This window comes from Melanotaenia boesemani, chromosome 6 (genome assembly GCF_017639745.1).
Source record: "Melanotaenia boesemani isolate fMelBoe1 chromosome 6, fMelBoe1.pri, whole genome shotgun sequence".
Taxonomy (NCBI): Eukaryota; Metazoa; Chordata; class Actinopteri; order Atheriniformes; family Melanotaeniidae; genus Melanotaenia; species Melanotaenia boesemani.
Window position 1 is genome coordinate 20765097 of NC_055687.1, and position 21129 is coordinate 20786225.

At 39.2% G+C, this 21129-nt stretch overlaps 2 protein-coding genes across 2 annotated transcripts; both read right to left on the reverse strand.

Moving 5' to 3' along the window:
• Positions 1-496: 496 nt before the first annotated feature.
• On the reverse strand, positions 497-1470 carry hoxa13b (homeobox A13b). The gene is made up of 2 exons (XM_041988404.1): positions 834-1470; positions 497-735 (listed from the first exon to the last, which is right to left on the reverse strand). The coding sequence occupies exons 1-2, from the start codon at positions 1468-1470 to the stop codon at positions 497-499; spliced, it is 876 nt and encodes a 291-aa protein (XP_041844338.1).
• Positions 1471-4669: 3199 nt separating this feature from the next.
• hibadhb (3-hydroxyisobutyrate dehydrogenase b) lies at positions 4670-20902 on the reverse strand. The gene is made up of 8 exons (XM_041988708.1): positions 20812-20902; positions 19705-19865; positions 19459-19568; positions 19249-19370; positions 6119-6252; positions 5880-5956; positions 5636-5792; positions 4670-5300 (listed from the first exon to the last, which is right to left on the reverse strand). The coding sequence occupies exons 1-8, from the start codon at positions 20879-20881 to the stop codon at positions 5142-5144; spliced, it is 990 nt and encodes a 329-aa protein (XP_041844642.1). The 5' UTR covers positions 20882-20902; the 3' UTR covers positions 4670-5141.
• Between the last annotated feature and the right edge of the window lie 227 nt (positions 20903-21129).

Here is a 21129-nt window from a genome sequence, read left to right on the forward strand (position 1 = left end):
CAAATTGAGGAGTTTGGTTCATTTGCGGATATTAATTTTCCCAATAATATATTTATTAATTAATACTTGGTTCATATCCATAATTGCATACACTTTCTTTGGTCATGTGATAGCAGAAATGTGGGTGGGTCACTAAACCAAAAAAGTATTATTATGACTGATTAATTGCGCTTTAGCCCTGATTTCTGCTTGTTCGTTAAAGGGAAAAGCATATAGTTCGACAGAGTGTCTCCCGCTTTAAGACAGAATGTCTTATCGTTTGGTGATTATTAAAGCATCCCACGCAGAATCGCCATGAGTTCCCGACCATTTCCGATCTCCTGTCAACAGGCTGTATCGACTGGTTCCAATTAAAATCAGAGGAGGGAAATGTGTTCAAAATAGAGCCGCTCTGGCTACAGTGAATTCGTTCATAATGTAATAAATTATAGCCCAGTTTTTTGGATGAAAGCGCATCCATATCCGCCTCCCCTTCTTGCTAGGAACACCTCCAGAGCTAACTGGAACTCTTGAATTTATTGACGATTTTTTTCTCCTTTACGCGCCTGTTCTGAAACCAGATTGTCACTTGTCTCTCTGTCAGATTAGTCTGCGCGGATATCCGTCTCCTTTTGTCCTTGGTGATGAATTTATTGGTGGCATACTCTCTTTCCAGTTCTTTCAGCTGCATCTTGGTATATGGCACACGTTTTTTCCTCCCACGGCGGATTGAGCTGTCGCCACCAGATATAGTGTCTGGGGAAAGAAAATAATAATAATAATAATAATAATAATAATAATAATAATAATAATAATAATAATAATAATAAATTGCACATTTCCGGCTACAATACCTTGTAATGAAGATTTCCACAGAGGATTTGACTGCGGCTGCTCTTTGGTGCAATAAACTTGACCACTCCACCCGTTGGTGATGGCCCATGGTTGGTAGGGCTCCATTGGCAACAGAGATTCATGTCTTGGCTCAGATGGAGCACTCAGCGCAGGTACGACAGGCATGTCCAAGTAGCTGGGTTGGTAAGGGCCCGAGGAGTAGCCCTGGTAGAATGCAAATTCTTTCGCCCGGGTCGAAAACTCCTCACCAGAGACCGATGAGTCCATGTACTTATCGCCATAAGTACCAGAGGGCTGCGCGCAAGCCTTGACGCTGCCGTGTGACATCCTACATGGGTAATAACTGCTGCCGAAATATCCATAGGGCAAAGACGCATTGGGCGAACTCTGAGTGGCAGAACAGGGGCTGCATTGTTTGCCAGGCTCTCCCATGCCAGAGACTGGCACCTCACTCGCAGTGTAGGTGGTGCTGGGAGCCAGCGTGGTTGGATGCGCTAACAAATTCCTGCACTGATTTGGAGCAAAGTTTCCTCCAGTAAATCCCTCCATGTTCTTGCTTCTTTCATCCAAGCCGTTGTCGTAGAGGAACATCACCGGGTCAATCCAGTGCGAGTGGAGGAGCAATGAGGCGGTCATAGCATGCCCTACATTGAAACGACCAACTCTTTTTCAAAATCCCCTCGACTGAGCATGGACAGGGACTCAGGCAGAGTAACGACACCAACACGCCTGAGTACAGGAAGATCGCAAGGTTATTGGCCAAGACCAAACACGTGATATGCAAACAAGCCGATAAATGTCTACACTTCTGATAGTGCAGATCAGGCTGTATGTTTGAGAAGATATTAAACATCTTGCAGGCTCGATGCCCTGTATTTCCCCCTTCCTCCCCCTTTTCTCAACCTGAAGCGGATTTTTTAATCTAAAAGTTGAAACTGTGAGGTGAAGAAACTTTGCGTATATCACTGCCACAAAAAGTCTTATTTCATTAATTTTGTAATAACACGGCATTAAAAGGGCGGTGTGCTATGATAATGATGCCATTTAGCACGTTATCTTTTCAACAAATTGTGTTTGGATTTGTCGTTTTAAAGTGCAGAGTTTTATACAACTGAATTACTGAAACGACACGTTGGTTCTGTACATGTACCCTATAATTACACAGGCAAATTTCTCAGAAACAAACATAGTCCACGTAGCCTATAACTCGTGGACAAGTAAAGCGTCAGTTCAGCACAACATAGATTAAATTGGGTTATTCTTATATTTGTTTATCCATATAAATAAATGTAAATAAAGGATCCTTAAAATTCCCTAAACGTTGCACATTCGGTTCCCCTCTCCTGCCTGCGGGTTGGAGACGCGGCTGGAGGCCAAGGTCAAGTTGAAAGTTGTCGTCTGACCAAAAAGGCCCTGAGAAAGCAGCACAAAATGCCGAAGAGCAGATTACATCGACAGATTTAGCTTATTTTCAGAGCATAGAACTTGAATTTGTTCTCTCCTTTTTTTTAAAACTTACAAGCCAAACGGAAAAACAGGATGCATTTTCTACATTCACACATGGATTTATAAGCAAATTCTAAGCAAATAATCTACAAATGGGCCCTACAAACATAGTGAGTGTGAATGAGTCCGCAGTGCATGAATTATAATGAAATGCTGTTTACAGTTTGGCCTTTAGACTATGGCTTTGAACATTAGAGTAAGCGGCACTGTTGTGAAATAACAAGAGAAGAGAGGACAGACAAATAAAAACCTTTCATTTAACTCCCATTTTGTGCCAGATTGCTGTTTTAAGTCGAGACCACAAACGCAGAGGAATGTATACCCAACTAAATTTGAGCACCTTTTTATTTTTTTTAATAGAGTTTTCCCACCTTTTGAGGCTGTAAATCTTTATGGCCCAAAGCTTGTAGGCAAGAATGTGTAGCCTACATTAAAGAGGAGAGAAAAAGCATTTTTAAAAAAAAAAAAAAAAAAAAAAAAAAAAAAGGCAATTCATGTCTGATTTAATTGCACAATTACTTAAATCTGTTTTTGTGTAACACTACATTAGCCTGCATTTTTATTAGAAAAAAAAATCCTACGTTGTCTTTCCCCCTTTTTATTTTAAAGCAATCGACAATAATTGAGAGCTGCCATGATATAAATAACTTAAAGTGATCAGCTTGTAGAAAAAAAACTAAACTAATAATAATTAGATTTAAATGGAAAAAAAAAAACATAAAAATTTCTGATATTAGCCTAATCCATCTTTTACTTATTTCTTCAATTGTTGATGAAGGAAAACATAATTTGCTCATTTTGTTTGTATTTCCCAAAATACACACAACAATCACACACGATGGCACACCAACAGTCTACGTTTAGTTATTGAACGTACAAAGCTCTTTCGCACTGAACATTTGAAACTGTGTTCCTTTTGGTCTAAAATTAAAATAATTATTATCACACTGACAGCGACTGAAGGCGCTCATTTAAATCACATTATCTGGCTATTAATGACTTATTAAACGAGGCCTCACGCAATTTACAACCAACGTGCTCCCATTTGTGGTTTTTAAAAATGTTCTAAACATAATTATTTTGCTAACTAAAACATTGTGGAAGAATTTAATTAACCGTTAATGACATGGTTGTTCAAAACGTGCCTGTTCATCGCCATGTTGACTGTTTTTTATAAACGCGGCAAGGTTCTCTTCAGCGGGAAAAGCAATTTTCTTTGCAAAAGAAAAACGTGCCAAATTTATTGTTGTTGCAAAATATAAAACGTTTTTAACCAAATATACATTTCCAGCAATTTGAAACATTTGAAATAAAACATTAAAACATTACCCAGTTTTTTAAAATTACTTTAAAAAGTGTGCCCTTTTTTAAATAAGTCAGTGTAATCAATTTGCAGCCAGAGGCAGTTTAACCCTTAATCGCTGTTACTGCAAAAGTCCATAATATTATAGTTGCATCATCACTGTGTTTAGAAATGAAAGGCCACGCAGGATGTTGAGCTTATTAAAAAGCGAGGCTGCTTTGACTTGACGTAGTGGCAGCAGCAGATGATGTCAGGCTGTGTGTGTGTTTTGAGTCTGCTGGAGGCCTGAGACCAAAGTGCTGCTCTGTTTGCTGTACCTATCAAGTAGATGACAGCACAGCTCCTAGCCCACAGTGCTTAATGGACTTTTTATGGCTTTGTCTTGTGATCTCATGACCTATGGCACCTTGGCCTCTCAGCGGTTATTGGTAAAGTAGATCAGAAACATGCTACACTCCTCATCTTGTGTACAACATGGATCCTAAAATTAATGTACCGGGTTTCATTATATTGTAGTAATTTACTCAACAGTTAAGGCAGCACGAAAATAAATAAAAATATTCTGAACAAAAGTTGGCTCCGCAGTTCCTACAGGCTGATGTTACTTCAACTTTTAACCACAGAATAATATAGCCATTTGGAAGCTATTTTATTTACAAGTGCTCAGCGAGGAAGTGAAAATTGTTCAGTGACGGTCCAAATAGACATATTTTTTTTTAGAATTTACAAGAACATTTTCATCATCTTTTGTCTGCAGTGACCGAGGTTATATATATATATATATATATATATATATATATATATATATATAAAATGTGTGTGGGTAAAATCTTTAATTTCTACAGTTTGTAGTCACCAACCCTACAACCTGCATCACATGCATTTAATATATACACATACATATATATACTAGATAGATAGATGCAAAGTTCAGTCAAGCTATTAAAAATAATACATTTTTAGAATGAAGTCCAATCCAACAGATGAAAGGACAGAAGTTATAAAAAGTGGAACATTATTTGCTCATTCAGGCTGAGACATTACAATTTTTATTAATTGTCTAACAGGATTTACACTCAAATGAACAACTCCTATGTCACAAAAATAACTATATGAACAGGAAAAAATCCAACCAAAAGAAATGATATAAATATGTGGAGACTAAACTATATTTGCAGTTGTTTAGCCTTGACAATGAGTAATGAGTCAATTCCTATTTAATATTCCTCTGTAAAGGTGAGAATTGACTTGTTCTTACAACTGAAATGAGTGTTTTATCATAAAAGGGGTAAATCACACATGAAACATAATTTCCAATAGAAGACAAGTGCTCTAATTATCGATCACACTGTGCTGGCTCTCTTTGGAGCTTCATGACTTTCACAACTTTGGGAGAAAAAAAAATAGTCCCAGTGGCAGAATGCACCCTAACTTTGCTATGTTAGTTCTGTGCAGGGCCAGGCACAAGGCAAGGCTGTGGACGGGGTGGAGGCTGACATTACTGGCCCTCCTCCTCACGCAGGAACTGGAACACGGAGGAGAAATCTTTATTGGCGTAACCACGTGCACACATCATACGGTAGATCTGATGGGCTAAGGAGCCAAGAGGGACAGGAGTCTTTGTGTTGGTGGCTGTGTTCTGTGCGAGGCCCAAGTCCTAAAAAAGAAAAGCAAACAGACATTAGAAAAACCAACAGAGCTGAAAATTTAATTCTGAAAACAAAACCACAAGCCCACATATAAGAATGTGTTCTTTTATTGTGCAGCTGAATGGTTCATTGGATTATTTTAAGTGTAGTGGCCGACATAGAAACTTATTTCTTTTCTTGCAAGTTACAGTCACCATAATTTGTGTAACACGACACAAATATGTTGAAAACTCCCTTTCATGCAAAAGTGACACATTTTACCCCCATGCTCAGGATGAACACCTATATAAAAAAAAGCTTTTACCCCACGTCATATCTGTGATCACAAGGTTTATAAACCAACCTTAGCCATCAGTTGGGTGCCAAAGCCTCCCTGGTAATTATTCCCAGAGGGGACGCCTTCCATGACTCCTGGCACAGGGTTGTAGGTATCACTGGACCAACACCGGCCTGAGCTCATGTTTAGAATTTTTGCCAAAAGTTTGGGATCAAGACCAAGTCTGTGAATAGGGACAATGTTTTTGTTTCAGAAAATACATTGTAGCTATCAACTGTCATGATGTCTTTTCTCTGTTCAACACCTCTACCTTATCCCTAAGTTCATTGTCTCTGAGGTTCCAATCATTCCTATGGCTAGAAGCATGTTGTTGCAGATTTTTGCAGCCTGTAACAATATGACAATATCAATTATATTTAATCAAAATTAAATGTTAAGCAGCTGAATAATAAGTGCATATAAACTATTTAATGTACACAAGGGAGAAAAAAAAAAGGAAAGAAATTAATTTAAGGAAAAAGGGCTTTTCAAAACCACAAGAACTCCCACCTGTCCAGTTCCAACTTGACCACAATAAACCACATTAGCTCCCATGCAGCTGAGCAGCTCTTTGGCTGCAGTAAATTCCTCCTCTGCTCCTCCAACCATGAAAGTGAGTTTACCCGAACTGGCAGCACCCACACCTGGAAGAGAAATTACACTTACATGCAAGGAATATGGAGCTAGATTTAATCAGCTGAAACAAAATAAAATCAAATGAAAAAATTGGAGAAAACCATTTTTATCACCTACAGTATTGACTACTGTCCTTCTTGATGCATGTTTAGTATTAGGTAGAAGATTTTTTTATTGGATTCAGAGATACTCAAATACTCATCCCCCAACAAAAAGTCAAACTACCAAAGCTGATCAGAGAGCAAAGACTCACAAAATTATGATGTAGACAAAACACACTACCACAGTCATTTCACAGGAAACAATGTTGGCAATTCAAGTTTTAAAAGCAAGTCGAACCTAGTTCGTCTGTTCTCACACTGTCAGAAACAGTTTGTTCAGCTTTTGTCTTGATGTAGAAACAGCTGTTTTTGCTTCAGGTTCATATGGGGTTAAAAGCTTGGAACTATGCAATAACCAGGTGCAAGCCATATGGGTGCCAAGAAATTAACCAAGAGTCTTATAATTAATCCTAAACTTTACAGGAAACCATGGGAGAAGGGCCAGAGTGGGTGTTATAAGTTTCCCCTTCCCTAATCCTTGTAGACAGTCTGCTTGAAGCATTTTGCATTTATGGATAGAAGAAATGAACTGGGAGTGAAAAAAGTTGAGCCAAGAAATAAAACCAGAAGCATGGGCTGTGGCTCAGAATTATCCAGAATTGTTTTTATTTGGGGCTGCATCGTGGTGTGGTGGTTAGCAGTGCTGCCTAACAACAAGAAGGTCTCTGGTTTGACAGCCTCAGCTGGGGGGGAGGTTCAAACAGTGGCTTTTATGTGTGGAGTTTGCATGTTCTCCCTATTTATACGTGGGTTCTCTCCAGGTACTCCGGCTTCCTCCCACCCTCCATAGACATGCATGTTAGGTTGGTTACTCTAAATTATCCCTGTTAGTGAATGTGCTTAAGACAGGGGCAAGTATTATACGTTTTACTTCTTTCTGCTTCTTTTCAATCATGGTGGTGCACCAAGAAGTGTTTTGGCATTTTTTGTTGTTTTGTTATAATTTGAGGTTGTGCATAGCCATGTGTGAAATAAATGAAATGAAATGAGCAAGAGTGGTTGTTGGTCTCTCTGTGTTGGTCCTGCGATAGACCGGTGACCTGTCCAGGGTGTACCCTGCCTCTTGCTTGCTAATTGCTGGGATGGACTCAGCGGTCTAGAAAATGAACTGTGTGCGACCAGCAGACTGAGAACAGTGTGCAAGATCCTACAGGACACTCCCCAACACCGATTTACCCACTCCTGCTGCCATACTCATGGATGATATATTCTGATAATATTTTGAAAGGTAGGTAATGATCCTATTCTGTAGTAGCATCATCAGAAAAATAATAATTATTAAAAAAACTTGCATTTATCTTGATCTAACAGAAAAAGAATAAAAAAATGCCTTTTTCCACACATAACACAGCATCTGATTGGGCCCCATATATAAAGCTGCATATCAAAACATCTCACTGGCACTTTTGCTACTGCTTCTCTCTGATGCTGATTAAGTGAAAAAAGACAGTAGAGTTCTAGCAAAAGTAGGGAAACCTCCCTCTGATTGAGCAGCACTGCAGATGTTTGTCCTAATAGTAACTGGGTTTGTTGCAGTGCAAAAGGAGGATGGAAAGTAGCAACAAAGCAGATTCCCCCCAAAATTAGATATTATATTAACTGTGGATAAAAACAGAATGCAAAGATTTACATAGAAACAGTAAATGTTAAAAGTTAGACTTTAAATTTTTCATAATTTATTAAAAAATATTAGATCATCTTTAATTTGATGGCTATAACATACCTACATACAAGCTGGAATGGGAGAAACAAAAGGGTGAAAAAGTAAATAGTACTAAAACGAAACAGCTGAAGCAATTTGTTTAAACTAATTAGATAAACTGGAAACAGGTCAGTAAACAGACTTGGTATAAAAACACCTTAGTGAGGCAGAGACTCTCAAAAGGAAAGATGAGCAGAGTTTCAACCAGAGTTTGATTGATGTATTCCAGCTTTTGACCAAATATTACGTGTCTGATATGCAGACAGTCAGTAGGGGAGAAGTTGTTCAAAGTAGGACCACAGCAAATAAGGGCCCAAGCAACAGGATCAAGGGAAGCAATAGGAATGAACCCAGAAAACTCAAAATGATTAGCATGATGGAGAGCATGTTGATGAAACTATGGTATGCTCAGTGAGCACCCAAGCTTCCTTGATATTTCAAGAAAGTGATATCATGACAGTCTTGAAATAATGAACCCCTTGAGCAAATCTGCCAGTTCAATTGGTTCAAATGGTTGTCTGTTTTTTCTGTGTTGATCTGCTTGTTTCCGTTGCTTTCTGTCTGGTGTATCTTTGTCCTCTTTTTCTTTTGTTCACTCTCCTTTTCTCTTTAGTTCAACTTCTACTGGCAAACTTAATTTGACCTTCTATAAACATTTAAATGGACCTGACCAACTCTTCAGTGTTTGAATACTAGCATTACACACTATTCTCTAACAAGGAGATTATCTGCAAAAACAAACTAAACAAATAAACAAACAATAAAACAAACAAAGTCAACTGCTAAATTTTCCATGTCAATGACCTCACAGTAATTGTTAGCAATGTTAACGTTATCTGCATCTGCTGTTTTCTTACTCGGCTTTGACATGAAGAGGAAATACTTAGTTTGGAGAACTTTCCACAGCTAAAGGTCTGATACCAAGTGAATCGACAGTTACACTTCACAGGACCAGAATTAAAAGCATACAAGTCCGATTAGAGGCTTATAAATATTTCATGGCCAGCTAGCTTTTTGCCACCCAACGTGGAGGTGTAAACGAACAGTGTGACATCAGTGAAAATGGTCCATAGGCAAGAAATCTGAATAATGTACCACTAAAGGTGCAAGAATAAATGTTATTGTACATTTTGTTAGTATTTATCTCACTTCACAATCTACAAGTGCTGAGATTCTAAGGCTGTCAAATGATTAAACATTTTAATCAGATTAATCACAGCTTACAAATTAATTAATCACAATTAATCATGATTAAATACTATTTGCGACAATGCCTGAAATTTGCCTGTTTTAACTGCAAGGAAGTGCATACAAATGTTTAGTGTTAAATTACCTTCCCTTGGGTAAACATCAGATGTCCAAGGGTCAGTAAATGCAGCATGTAATGTACTTATCAAGTGGCAACCTCCTCTGGTAAAATGTGAAGCCTATGCGGAAGTGCAAAAAAATTGCAGTTCACCCCTCATCACTAGGAGCTGGCTCCAAAACAGTCAATCCCCATAGACTTCCATGTTAAAAAAAACCAACGTCACAGCAGAAATAAACATGTTTAAAGACTGGTACAAGAATTATTAGGTAAAGTTTACCTTCATGACAACTGTGAGGGGGGTGAATTTTTTTTCTAAATTATCAGTTTGGATGTTATTTAATCTTGAAATTCGGCATAATTAGAGGCGTGTCCTTTTGACTGACAGGTATCCAATATCCACGGCAAGAGGGGGAGTGCAGCACAACCGTGGTTTTTAGCCGGCTAACAGCACACCTTAGCTTTAGCCCGCCTACCTCCGTTAGCTGGTTAGCTACTGTCAGCTCCGTGTTAGTTCGGTTAGCTCTTAGCTACAGGCAGCTCAGAGTTTGATGGGTGTCAATCATCCACCCCCACCTTCACAGTCTCCCTCTCAGCTCCACCTCTTTACCCATTTTTGGGTAAAGAGGTGACGCTACCAAGATGGCGATGGTGGGAACGCCCTATGAGCTTCAATTCAGCTCACCTTCTTTAGCAAGATTGTCTTGGAGTTTGGGGTCATTATCATGTTTCAGCATGTCATAGTACATGCTAGCATTTGTGGTTCCTTCAATGAACAGCTTCCCAGTGCTGGCTGCATTCATGCAAACCCAAGACCATGACACTCCCACCACCATGCTTGACTGTAGGCAAGACACATTTGTCTTTGTACTCCTCACCTGGTTGCCGCCACACACTCTTGACACCATCTGAACCAAATAAGTTGGTCTTGGTCTCATCAGACCATAGGACATGGTTCCAGTAATCCATGTAGTTAGTCTGCTTGTCTTTAGCAAACTGTTTGCTAGAAGAGGCTTCCTTCTGGGACGACAGCCATGCAAACCAATTTGATGCAGTGTGCAACATATGGTCTCAGCACTGACAGGCTGACCCCCCCATCCCCTCAACCTCTGAAGCAATGCTGGCAGCACTCATACGTCTTTAAAAAAAAAAAAAAAAAAAAAAAAACAACTCTGGATAGAGAATGTGCACTTAAGTTCTTTGGACGACCATGACGAGGCCTGTTCAGAGTGGAGCCTGTCCTGTTAAATCGCTGAATGGTCTTGGCCACCGTGTTGTAGCTCAGTTTCAGGGTGTTGGCAATCTTCTTATAGCCTAGTCCATCTTTATGTAGAGCAACAATTCTTTTATTCAGATCTTCAGATAGTTCTTTGCCATGAGTCGCCATGTTGAACTTCCAGCGACAGGTATGAGAAATTCTGAAAGTACCACCAAATTTAACACATCTGCTCCCCATTAAAATCTGAGAACTTATATCACAAACAAGTCATATGACAGAGGGGAGGGAAAATGGCTAATTTGACCCAATCTGGACTCAGCGGTATACTCACTTTTGTTGCCAGTAGTTTAGACATTAATGGCTGTGTGTTGAATCATTTTTAGAGGACAGTAGATTTACACTATTAAACAAGCTGTAGACTGACTACATTGTATCAAAGTGTTATATCTTTATAGGAGATAATTAAATATATGCAGAACCCTCCCATCTCCCCTAGGTAGGCTGGGTGGTTGTTTACCTCTACCAGAGTTCTGGGTGCTTGAGGGTCCTATGCAGTATCTTAGCTGTTCCTACAACTGTGCTCTTCTGGATGGAGATGTCTGATGGTTCTCCAGCAGTGACGTGCGGTCAGGGGAGGCAGTGCCTCAAAAACATACAATAAATCTTAATATTTTCCACTGATCTGTGTTAAAAATGCATTTTCAGTATGACTCTAACATGTTTTTGACAGTTTATTAAGTAAAAATTGCCAAATTTGAGTATTTCCCGATCAAATCCAGTGCAGAAACCCCGGTGGAGGCACGGGCGAGCTGTGGCTCAGCTCTGACTGTGCTATCCAATACAAACTGGGTTGCATGACACATGCCTTTTTCTGCTCCTCAGCATATTGCCAATATCAACTTTACAGAAATATTTGTTATACACCATGACTCTCTACAGTCTGTGTAATGTATTTAATGTATTTGTGAGAGAAATATTCCCGTTTAGCGTACAATAAAGTGCAGAGAAAAGTCAGCAGGTGAGGCAAACAGTACTCTGCCTCACCTCAAGGGGGCGCACTCACACACCAACACGGTGTATGAGTGTTGCCAACTTAGCGACTTTTTTTTTGTTCGTTTTTTAAAGCGACTACCAACAAGTCTAGCGACTTTTTCAGTATTGGAGACTTTTGTAGACTGATGTATATGAAAGTAGTTTATTCTTCTCAATGAGGAGTGGGTGCTGCTGCGCAGGCTCCTCTCCTGTCCAAAAGCAATCAGAAGAGGCTTCTGGCAGCAGCAGTAGCTGCATTCAGAGCAGGAGATGATCACCTGTTTCATGACCAGGCTGAAAATAAAACGCTCAAAGCTAGTGCAGGATGATCTCGCGCTGGCTTACCATCAGATATTAATGTCTATTAATGAAGAGTGTGGAGGAAAACAAGTGTTGTGAAATGTTGCAGCCTCCTAATTAGAAAACAACCTACACCTAATAAAATTAAACTTGAATAGAAGATAATATTAACCAAAGTATTTGTTTTATTTTTATTAGTTTAGCCTTTTTAAACATTTTTAGCTTGTCTTTTTGTTCATTTTTGCCTTTCCCATGACATTCCTCTCCACAGCAGCCTCCATGTACCAGGCACATTAGATGATGAGTGTGTCTCAAACCGCGCACTTACATGAGTGCACTGGAAGGTAGTGCGTAGTGCGCGCTAAGCACTACCTTCTGTAGTGCACACTATCGTGGGTAAGTCCTGATCCAAATTGAGCACTAACGTTTTGCACTTACCGGTAGTGACGTACCAGCTTAGCAGCGCCGCTCCGTTAATATACTTTTTTTTTCTTTCAAAATCACGTTAACATACGTGTTTGCATGTCATCATACTTTTATGCTATTAAATCCTTTTAAAAGGTCTCATTAGTTAAACAAAGAACCGTGGCCTCCACTGTATTAATCTATCTCAGTTGATAACAATGGAAACCATCAGCACACGTTCATGTCTTTGCATGTCTCCCCCATACCTGTTAGTATAAAGTGCAATTTAAAACACTAATAAAACAGCTTTTAAATAAGCAAAGATATCTTAACTGAATGGAAGTACGTTACATTATCCATTTGTTTCATTGGTGTTTAAACTGTCTGGCAACAGGAAACCGATTATACTAGAAATCACCATTTAAAATATGAAATACAGTAATGAAGACGCTAAAACAGAGATGCAGAAAACATTTTATTTAAAAGTTTTATTAAAACATTTCTCTCTTGCCGCCTCCTCTTCTCCACAGCAGCGTCCTAGCCCGCAGGTGGTAAATGCCTCAGTGCCACTGCTGGCTCGGTAGTTTGATGCCACAGTGACCTACGGTGAACACAGAACGGCAGGTTATATAAAAGCAAACATTATTATGTATATGTACTTTTTGGGTACTTTGCAGACGCTTATCTAAAGTGATGTACAATCAGCTACGGCTTCGTCAGCGGTACCATGGAAACGGGCGGGTTCTCTAACCAGCTGTGTTACCTAATCAATTTTCAGATCAAGGACCATTTCGTTTATGCCAGAGACCCCGCAGTGCTTAATCTGGAGGTTCAACAATCATGAATAACCATACGGAACCTATAGCATTAATAATTTTTAACACTTATAGCCCATCTACATCCGCGAACTCGGCAATAAAACTGCTAACATTTACGTTACTAACTCTACTGCAACCTCCAACAAATGATAAGATCCATAACTGTCATCAGGGATAGAAGAGATAAGAAGCATGCTGCAGTTTATATTAGAATTATGATCAAATATCTTCATACTTACAACAGTAGAAAACAGCCTCCACCTGCATCGGTACCGCTGAGTCGATGGCTGCCAGCTCTGAAAAACTGGTTGAAAGTCCCTCCCCTTCCGCTACGTCAGCAAGATGGCGTCCGTTTAGTGCGTGTAGTGTCCATCGTTTCGCACTAGATTTTTGGCGGAGTTTAGGGCAGCATCCGGGTACTTTCAGTGCACTGAGTTTTAACTGAAATTTCTGTGTCAGCGCACTAAGCACTTAAATGTAGTGTCCGAAGTATGGAAATGCGCGGTTTGGGACACACCCGATGTCGTTTAGCAATTTCTAGCGACTTTTAGGACAGCCAGTAGCTACTTTTCTCACTGAAGAGTTAGTAACAGTGGGTGTGTGAGTGTAATTGACAGAGGAACGCTGATAGGATATGAAGCATTACCAGTAGTTGCATGCTGTTGAATGAATATTGAAATAAGATGCTCTTTTCAGTTCTTACAATTGTAAATCAGTGCCTCACCAACCATAAACTTCACTGCACGTCACTGTTCTCCAGGTATCCATTAGAGCCACTTCTCCAGCATAGGAGACGCAGCCCACAGTGCTCCGATGACCACTGGTACTGTTGCCTTAACCTTCCAGGCTTTCTCTAGTTCGTCTTTAAGTCCTTGGTATTTCTCCAGTTTCTTGTGTTCCTTTATCTTAATATTTCCATTGTCGGGGTTGGCTACATCGATCACTATTGCTTTCCTTTGCTGCTTATCCATGATCACTGTGTCTGGTTGGTTGGTCACCACCATTTTATCGGCCAGTATGTGGATGTCCCACAGGATCTTAGCTCTCTCATTCTCCACCACCTTGGGAGGTGTTTCCCATTGTGACCTAGGGGTCTCCAGTCTAAATTCTGCACAGATGTTTCTGTACACTATGCTGTCTACTTGGTTATGTCGTTCCAAGTATTCTTTGCCTACAAGTATCTTGCACACTGATGTGAGGCGCTGGATTGTTTCAGGGGCCTCTTTGCACAGCCTGCACCTGAGGTCCTGCCTGGTGTGGTAGATCTGGCTCTCAATTGCCCCGATACTCAAATCTTGCTCCTGTGCTGCCACGATTAGTGCCTCTGTGTTGTCCTTCAATCCAGCCCCTCGAGCCATTGGTAGGACTTGTTCATCATCCACTTCAGCTATCTGTCGATGGTACATCCTATGCAGGGGCTTGTCCTCCCATGACGGTTCCTCCATTTCATTCTCCTCCAGGTTCCATTGCCTGAGGCACTCACTCAGTGCTTCATCCCTTGAAGCCATCTTCCTGATGTATTCATGGAGCTTGGATGTTTTATCTTGGATAGTTGGATGGGACTGTTCCCTTCGGGGGATCTTTCAGTACCAGGGGTGGCCGTCCCTTGGTCAGACATTCAGGTTGGGTCCCATCCCTCAGCAGTTGGTTCATTTGTGCCGGTAGGTGCTCATGGTGTGAAGTTAGCATCTTTAACCAGTAGGCATGGATTATGTCCGGGCCAGGTACTGGCCAGTTCATCATACCTGAGATTCTTTGCTGGATTGTAACTGGGCCTTGTTCAGGGAGAGTGCTGTGGTTCTTTCTTAGTTCTTTTAACCACTGTGCTTCACTGTTATGTGATGCCTACTGAACTCATATGTTTTTCCAATTTTTCTCAGTCTCCAGCTTTGGTGGGTTAGAGTATCTGGTATAGTTAGTGGAGAACAACCAGTTTATTTTTCTGGCCTCTGTTTCTCTTGTTTATTTCTTTAGTTGTGCAGCCAATGCTTGGAGTCTTTGTTTGGAAGTTTCCAGAGCCTCAGGTATGACTAGGTGTCTCTTTGATACCCCTTTTGTGGTTGTATCCTTCTGGAGTTCTGACAGTTAACTAACTTCCCTACGAGTTGTCTTGATTTTGGATTCCAATGTTCTCCTCCATGGTGTCTCCTTTTTGCCCTTTATATTGACATTATATTGGCCAAGCATCTCCAGGATCACTGTTGCTGTACTGTATATCATATCAATGGTTTCAGTGATGGTCGCCATAGGGATTGTTCTTATTACTTTTTATTCACATCAGCCAGTAGACTTTCTGGTGGTGCTTCAACAGTATATATATATATATATATATATATATAACACAGTATACATGTTATTTTTTTAAAAAAGCTTATACTCTGAACTATATATAAGTTGCATCTTGCACAAGAACTGAGACCTGGTAACAGAGAAACAATATTTTAGCTATTTTATAAAAGATACAGTGTGTAAGAATTAAGGATACGCCCTTCGTACTCCAATGCGTCTTTTATGTTGCCATGGTTATGAAGTCAATTCATCGACTAATGGGCAGTGTGAGTTCAGAGGTCACTCATTAGCCAAAATTCTTCCAGACGTAAACATGTTTTCATCTGCAAGTGCATCCAGTGGTTTCAGGTTCAGCAATGACTGCACTACAGATACCAACCTACCTAAAAATTATGTAGTGTTCCGTCTTCCTGTATGTGTCTTTTAAGACATTACTTATCCCAAATAGTGCTCCAGTACCAATCAAACAAAGCAGGTACTGCAATTTTAAAGGTCAGTGTTCTCACTTCACATTTGTTCTTTGTCCATTCAGAGATATATTGGTAGAAATTGTGGTAAAAATATGGCAGCTGCCATGCATAGGGCTCACAGCAAGTAGAGAATGAAAACATAATTATTTTAATATTGATTTGATGCCAATAGAAATAGTTTTTTTTTTTTTTTTTTTTTTACATTTAATTTTTATGTCACTGACACAGTGCAACTTTAAACAACAGACAGCTGTCTATTTATTAGCCTGTAGCTCAAAATTGTCTGTAGACAGACAATTTTGTCTAACAGTCTTCTTGTTAAAAAGCAACTACTAGACATTTGTCGGGTCATTCTATTTAAGATATTCCAAACAAAATCTATTTCAGAGAACTGGCTGCATATTCATACATGAATACTGTAATTCTTGTTCCTGTGAACAGTACCTATTATTTCTAACCATAACCGTTGCCTCTGCTGAGTAATCCAGTTTGAGAAACAAAGAAGGAAAGAAGGCAACTGTTCATTACATTTCTTTGCCTGGAGAAACACATGTTGATTTAATTACTCCTTCTACGTGTGTGCTTTTATGTTTAAGCTTTAACCATGCGGCCACTGTACCACTTTTGAGTTTTCTCTTAAAAAGTGAAGACGTTCAAACAGTTTCATTTAAGAGCTAAAGCCTGGTGATTGATGTGAGTATCAAAGTATGACGTACAGTTCAGTTGTACTGGCTAAACTACTGCCGCCACCCACAAAAGTTCAAGACACAAAGCAGGAAAACCTTAATCTATGTGCACTATCATAGTACAGAAACAAATAAATCACTACTAATCTTCAGTGCCTAACCATTAAATGGACCAAATTCAACTCAAAGAAAGTGCCTGGCCTGACATTGACAAAGCTAGGTTCAAACGCATACATTTGTAAAGGCAAAAGCTGCTCCTTTTCTATATCAGTTTGCTGCTGCTCTTTATTTACTAGCACAGGGTGGCAGTGGCTCAAGTGGTAGAGCAGGTCTTCCAGTGACTGGAAAGATGGCATTTTGAATGCCACTCCTCCAGTTATTTAGAGAGGCTGTTGGTGTGCATTGGCTGCCACGTTTCCTTCATTCTGCCCCAGGGCAACTGTGGCTATACAAATGTAGCTTACCATCACCAAGTATGAGTGAGGAGTGGAAGAATAATGGATCCAATGTAAGTACCATTAGTAGTAAAGCTTAACATAAATCTAATCCAATATTATTATTATTATTATTATTATTATTATTATTACTTCTGCCCACTGCAGCATGAAAATAAAAAAAAGCTTTTTGCCTGTTAAATGGATGGTATCTTTGAGAGAGGTGATAACTGATGGTACACAGCAGTATACTTTTAATTAAGGAATGTAAAAATGATCTGAAACTAATTAATAAAAAATGTGCAGCTTTGAAAAAATTATGCAGCACAATCAAATGCATAATGGTAAATGGTCTGTGTTTATATAGCGCTTTACTGAACCTGGAATGATACCCAAAGCGCTTTACATCTTACATCACATTCACCCATTCACACACACATTCACACACTGATGGTGGAAGCTGCCATGCAAGGCGCTAACCACAACCCATAAGGAGCAATTGTGTTGTAAACAGAAAGCTTGTGATTAAATTATGTCATAGCAAATTCTTTCATAGAATCCAGCACTGAATCCAAAGTATTGTTCTGGAGTACAGTGATATTCCCAAAAACTTTGGTTCCCTCCCCACCAATAATCTTGCAAAGTGTGTTTTACTTCATGGTTGTATGTCACATGATAATGAGACATTGTCATCGTACATGCTTCATGTAAAGACTTGCTAAAAATGAAAAATAAAGTAATAACACAAAACACACATGGGGCAAAGAGAAAAAAGAATAAGAATTGATGAAAAGAGAACATTGACGAGAAGACTGCGCAAGAATAAACACTGGCCTGGCTTTTACTTGTTGTAGAGAGCACAGTGAAAAAGAGAAGATGCAAGTTAGATGCAGACTTTTCCTGCCACAACTGCAACTAGTAACAGTAATTAACTCAGTTATCCCTCATTTGTTTTGCTTTACTCTGTCAGTAAAGTAGTCAACATGAGAGTTTATAATGATTAAATGGTTACAAATTTTGACAGCATTTTGGCAGATATTTAAATATCTAGATGCAATGTTGGTAAACTTGACACATATGTTGAAGCATAGAGTTGAGGCATAGAGTTGAGGCCTGGGAAATCAAACTTGCCACAGTTTTGTCAGGGGATAAAAGCTTTTTAAAATGTTTTTTTGCTTGCTTTGCAACCCCTGCCTTAGTTTTGCAGCTCATTGTGCCTGCTTCAATTATTGTTGAAAAATCAGGCTGAGAATCAGATGAGGTTAAAGAAGTAATATAACTACAAAGAAGTAAACCACAATATAATCTAGACTCTTTAGGTAAAGGAGTCTGGTATTTCTAGTACGAGCCAACATATGAAGGTTTGTGAGGAACATGCATGTAATAAAGGTCATATATTTTACACCTAATCATGATGACTTTCCAAATCTTGGAGCTACTGACATCACTGTCCATTAATAGAGTGACAGAAAAATGTCACTAGTAGTTCAGTTTTCATTTTATTTAATCATTTACTCAATGTTGATGATAAGAAAAAGATGCCAACAAACAACAGCAAGGTCTGGTCAACTCTGGAAGCAAAAACATTCCTTGCCATGATACCATTGTTGTTAGTTGTTTCACATTTGTTGCAGTCGCTTTAGCAGGACTCCACCCTAGGCATTTGGGCTAAGCCCCTTCCACCTAGTAAGGGTCTGACTTGCTATGGAAACTCTATCTGACCAGGCCAGACCATTCCTAACCAAACTGCGTCACACTGTCCAAACAACTGCAGAAATTGTGCTAGCTTTTGATAAAAGTCTATATGCAAGTGTTCAGGGCATGTTGGGCGGTTGGAAACAGCTTTATATCTATGCATTACCACTGCCAAACAGTTGATCTTCTGCTTTTTTGTTCCCTACCTGACTCTCTTCTTCTTCTCTGGTTTGTTTCTCTCCCTGGTCACCTGTCAGCTATTTTGCTCAGCACTGGCCGTGTGATTTCTGGTTGTATTGCTCCGTATTCTGCGTCAAGCGACGGATAGCTAAGCTCCCTGAAAACAGACCAAATTATGCATGTAACCGCCTCAGAAGACGGACAAAACTGTCCATCCGTCTGCGTATCCGTCAACTGCGTCAAGCATAAATGAGCCTTCAGACTCAAGAGCAAACAAGTAAATTCCTATCAGAGCCTACCCTTTAGGCAGAGTGAAATTATTACACAAACCTAAAAAAAAAAAAAAATAAAGGAATATAAAATTTACCTCCTGATACAGGTGCATCCATAAAAACTGCCCCCATCTTTTCAGCAGCGGCAGCCATCTCTTTTGAAACAGCTGGGTCAATGGTGCTGGAGTCAATAAGTAGGGAGCCTTTCTTTACTTTTCTGTTGATAAAATTACAGTTCAGTTAAATCCTAGATACTATGACACTTCAAAGAGTTTTAAAATACGCAGAAAGAAATAAAAGTGTACTTGAGAATGCCATTGGGACCGGTGTACACATCTACGACATTGGGACTAGAGGGAAGCATGGTGATAATGCGATCTGCCTTATCTGCTACCTCAGCCGGATTATCCACAATCTGAAAAAATACACATACACACAAAAAGAAAATCATTGCTAGACTAGGAAGAAAAAAAATTAAAAATAATAATAATAATTATATATATATATATATATGTGTGTGTGTGTGTGTGTGCAAATTAAGCTTGCACTACCTGTGCACCCAGCTCTTGCACCTCTTTGCAGGACTCGGGAAATACATCTGTAGCAATAACTGGGTATCCATGCTTCAGCAGATTCTTTGCCATTGGGTTTCCCATGTTTCCCAGACCAACAAATCCCACTTGTGTCTTTGAGGCCATTGACCTAGTGGAGACTGTGATAGAACCGCAGAATTGGTGAATTTTAAGGCACATTATTCCTCACAGATATGCAGGTTTAAATTGAAACATTTATAGGTCACATTTAGATTGAATCAAATACAGTCATTAGTAATTTTTATTAATCTACCCTAAGCAAAGAACATTGCATTCTTTATAAGCACTTTATAGGTTCTTTTAATGTAATTTAACTACAATTACAACAAAGTTACAGACTACAATCAGTCGTCTGATTCAAAGACTCCCTGCTCTTTTCCAGTTCTTAAATATAGCTTCATAAAACCCCTTACATAGAAATTAACATAGATATTGGTTAAAGTTATGTGTATGTCTATGTTCTGTTTAAGTATGAGCTGTAATTAAATAATATAACACCTATATACAACACTTGCAACTGATTAAAAAAAAAAAAAAAAAAAAAAGAAAAAACTTCATAAGAAACTAAGTAATTTCCCCTCGTGATTTTTGTTATGCTAGGAGGAGCATCCACATTTTCTACGAATGAGCAGGTGACAAACATCCCATGATAATATGCCTGATATATATATATATATATATATATATATATATATATATATATATATATATATACGTGTGTGTGTGTGCGCGTGTGGTACAAGAACAAATGTAAAAAAAAAATTTACTCTGGGGTTTAAAATAAGTCAGCAAAGGGTATTAACACGTAGCTCTAGAGAAAAATTCAGCTAGCAAACAAGGTTTACTTTGAACAGGAAACCTGCTTAAACAATAAACTGTGAGATGTAACCCCTTAACCAACAACTTCATCAGGTCTGGCGAAGATTAACTGAAGCTTCTGAGAACATTCAATTGCAAAATCTGTATTTTTTATGTCACAAAGAGCATTCAAATAACAGCTTGAGCTCCTAACGTAAACGAGGAGACTTACACATTGCCTGAATAATCTAAGTTTATTCTACTTACCATATACAAAGTCAACATGCTTGCAACACCTTCCCACTAGGTACCGAGACCCTCTCAACACAGCGGCCATGCTTCTTTCCTCTTGACCTTACGTGTGACGCAATCGTACGTACATGACTGACAATGTCCTCAACCAATCAGATGATAAGCTTGAGCAGCACAGCCTTCCAGTTTCAGCCACTGAGCAGCAGAGTACATTGTGTATGGATGGATTACATGCACAAAACAGGAGTAAAGGGAGTTCTTCAATATAATTATTTCAGTAAAATAAATACCACTGTGTAAAAACACTAAATACCTTTTATTAAAACGGCACAG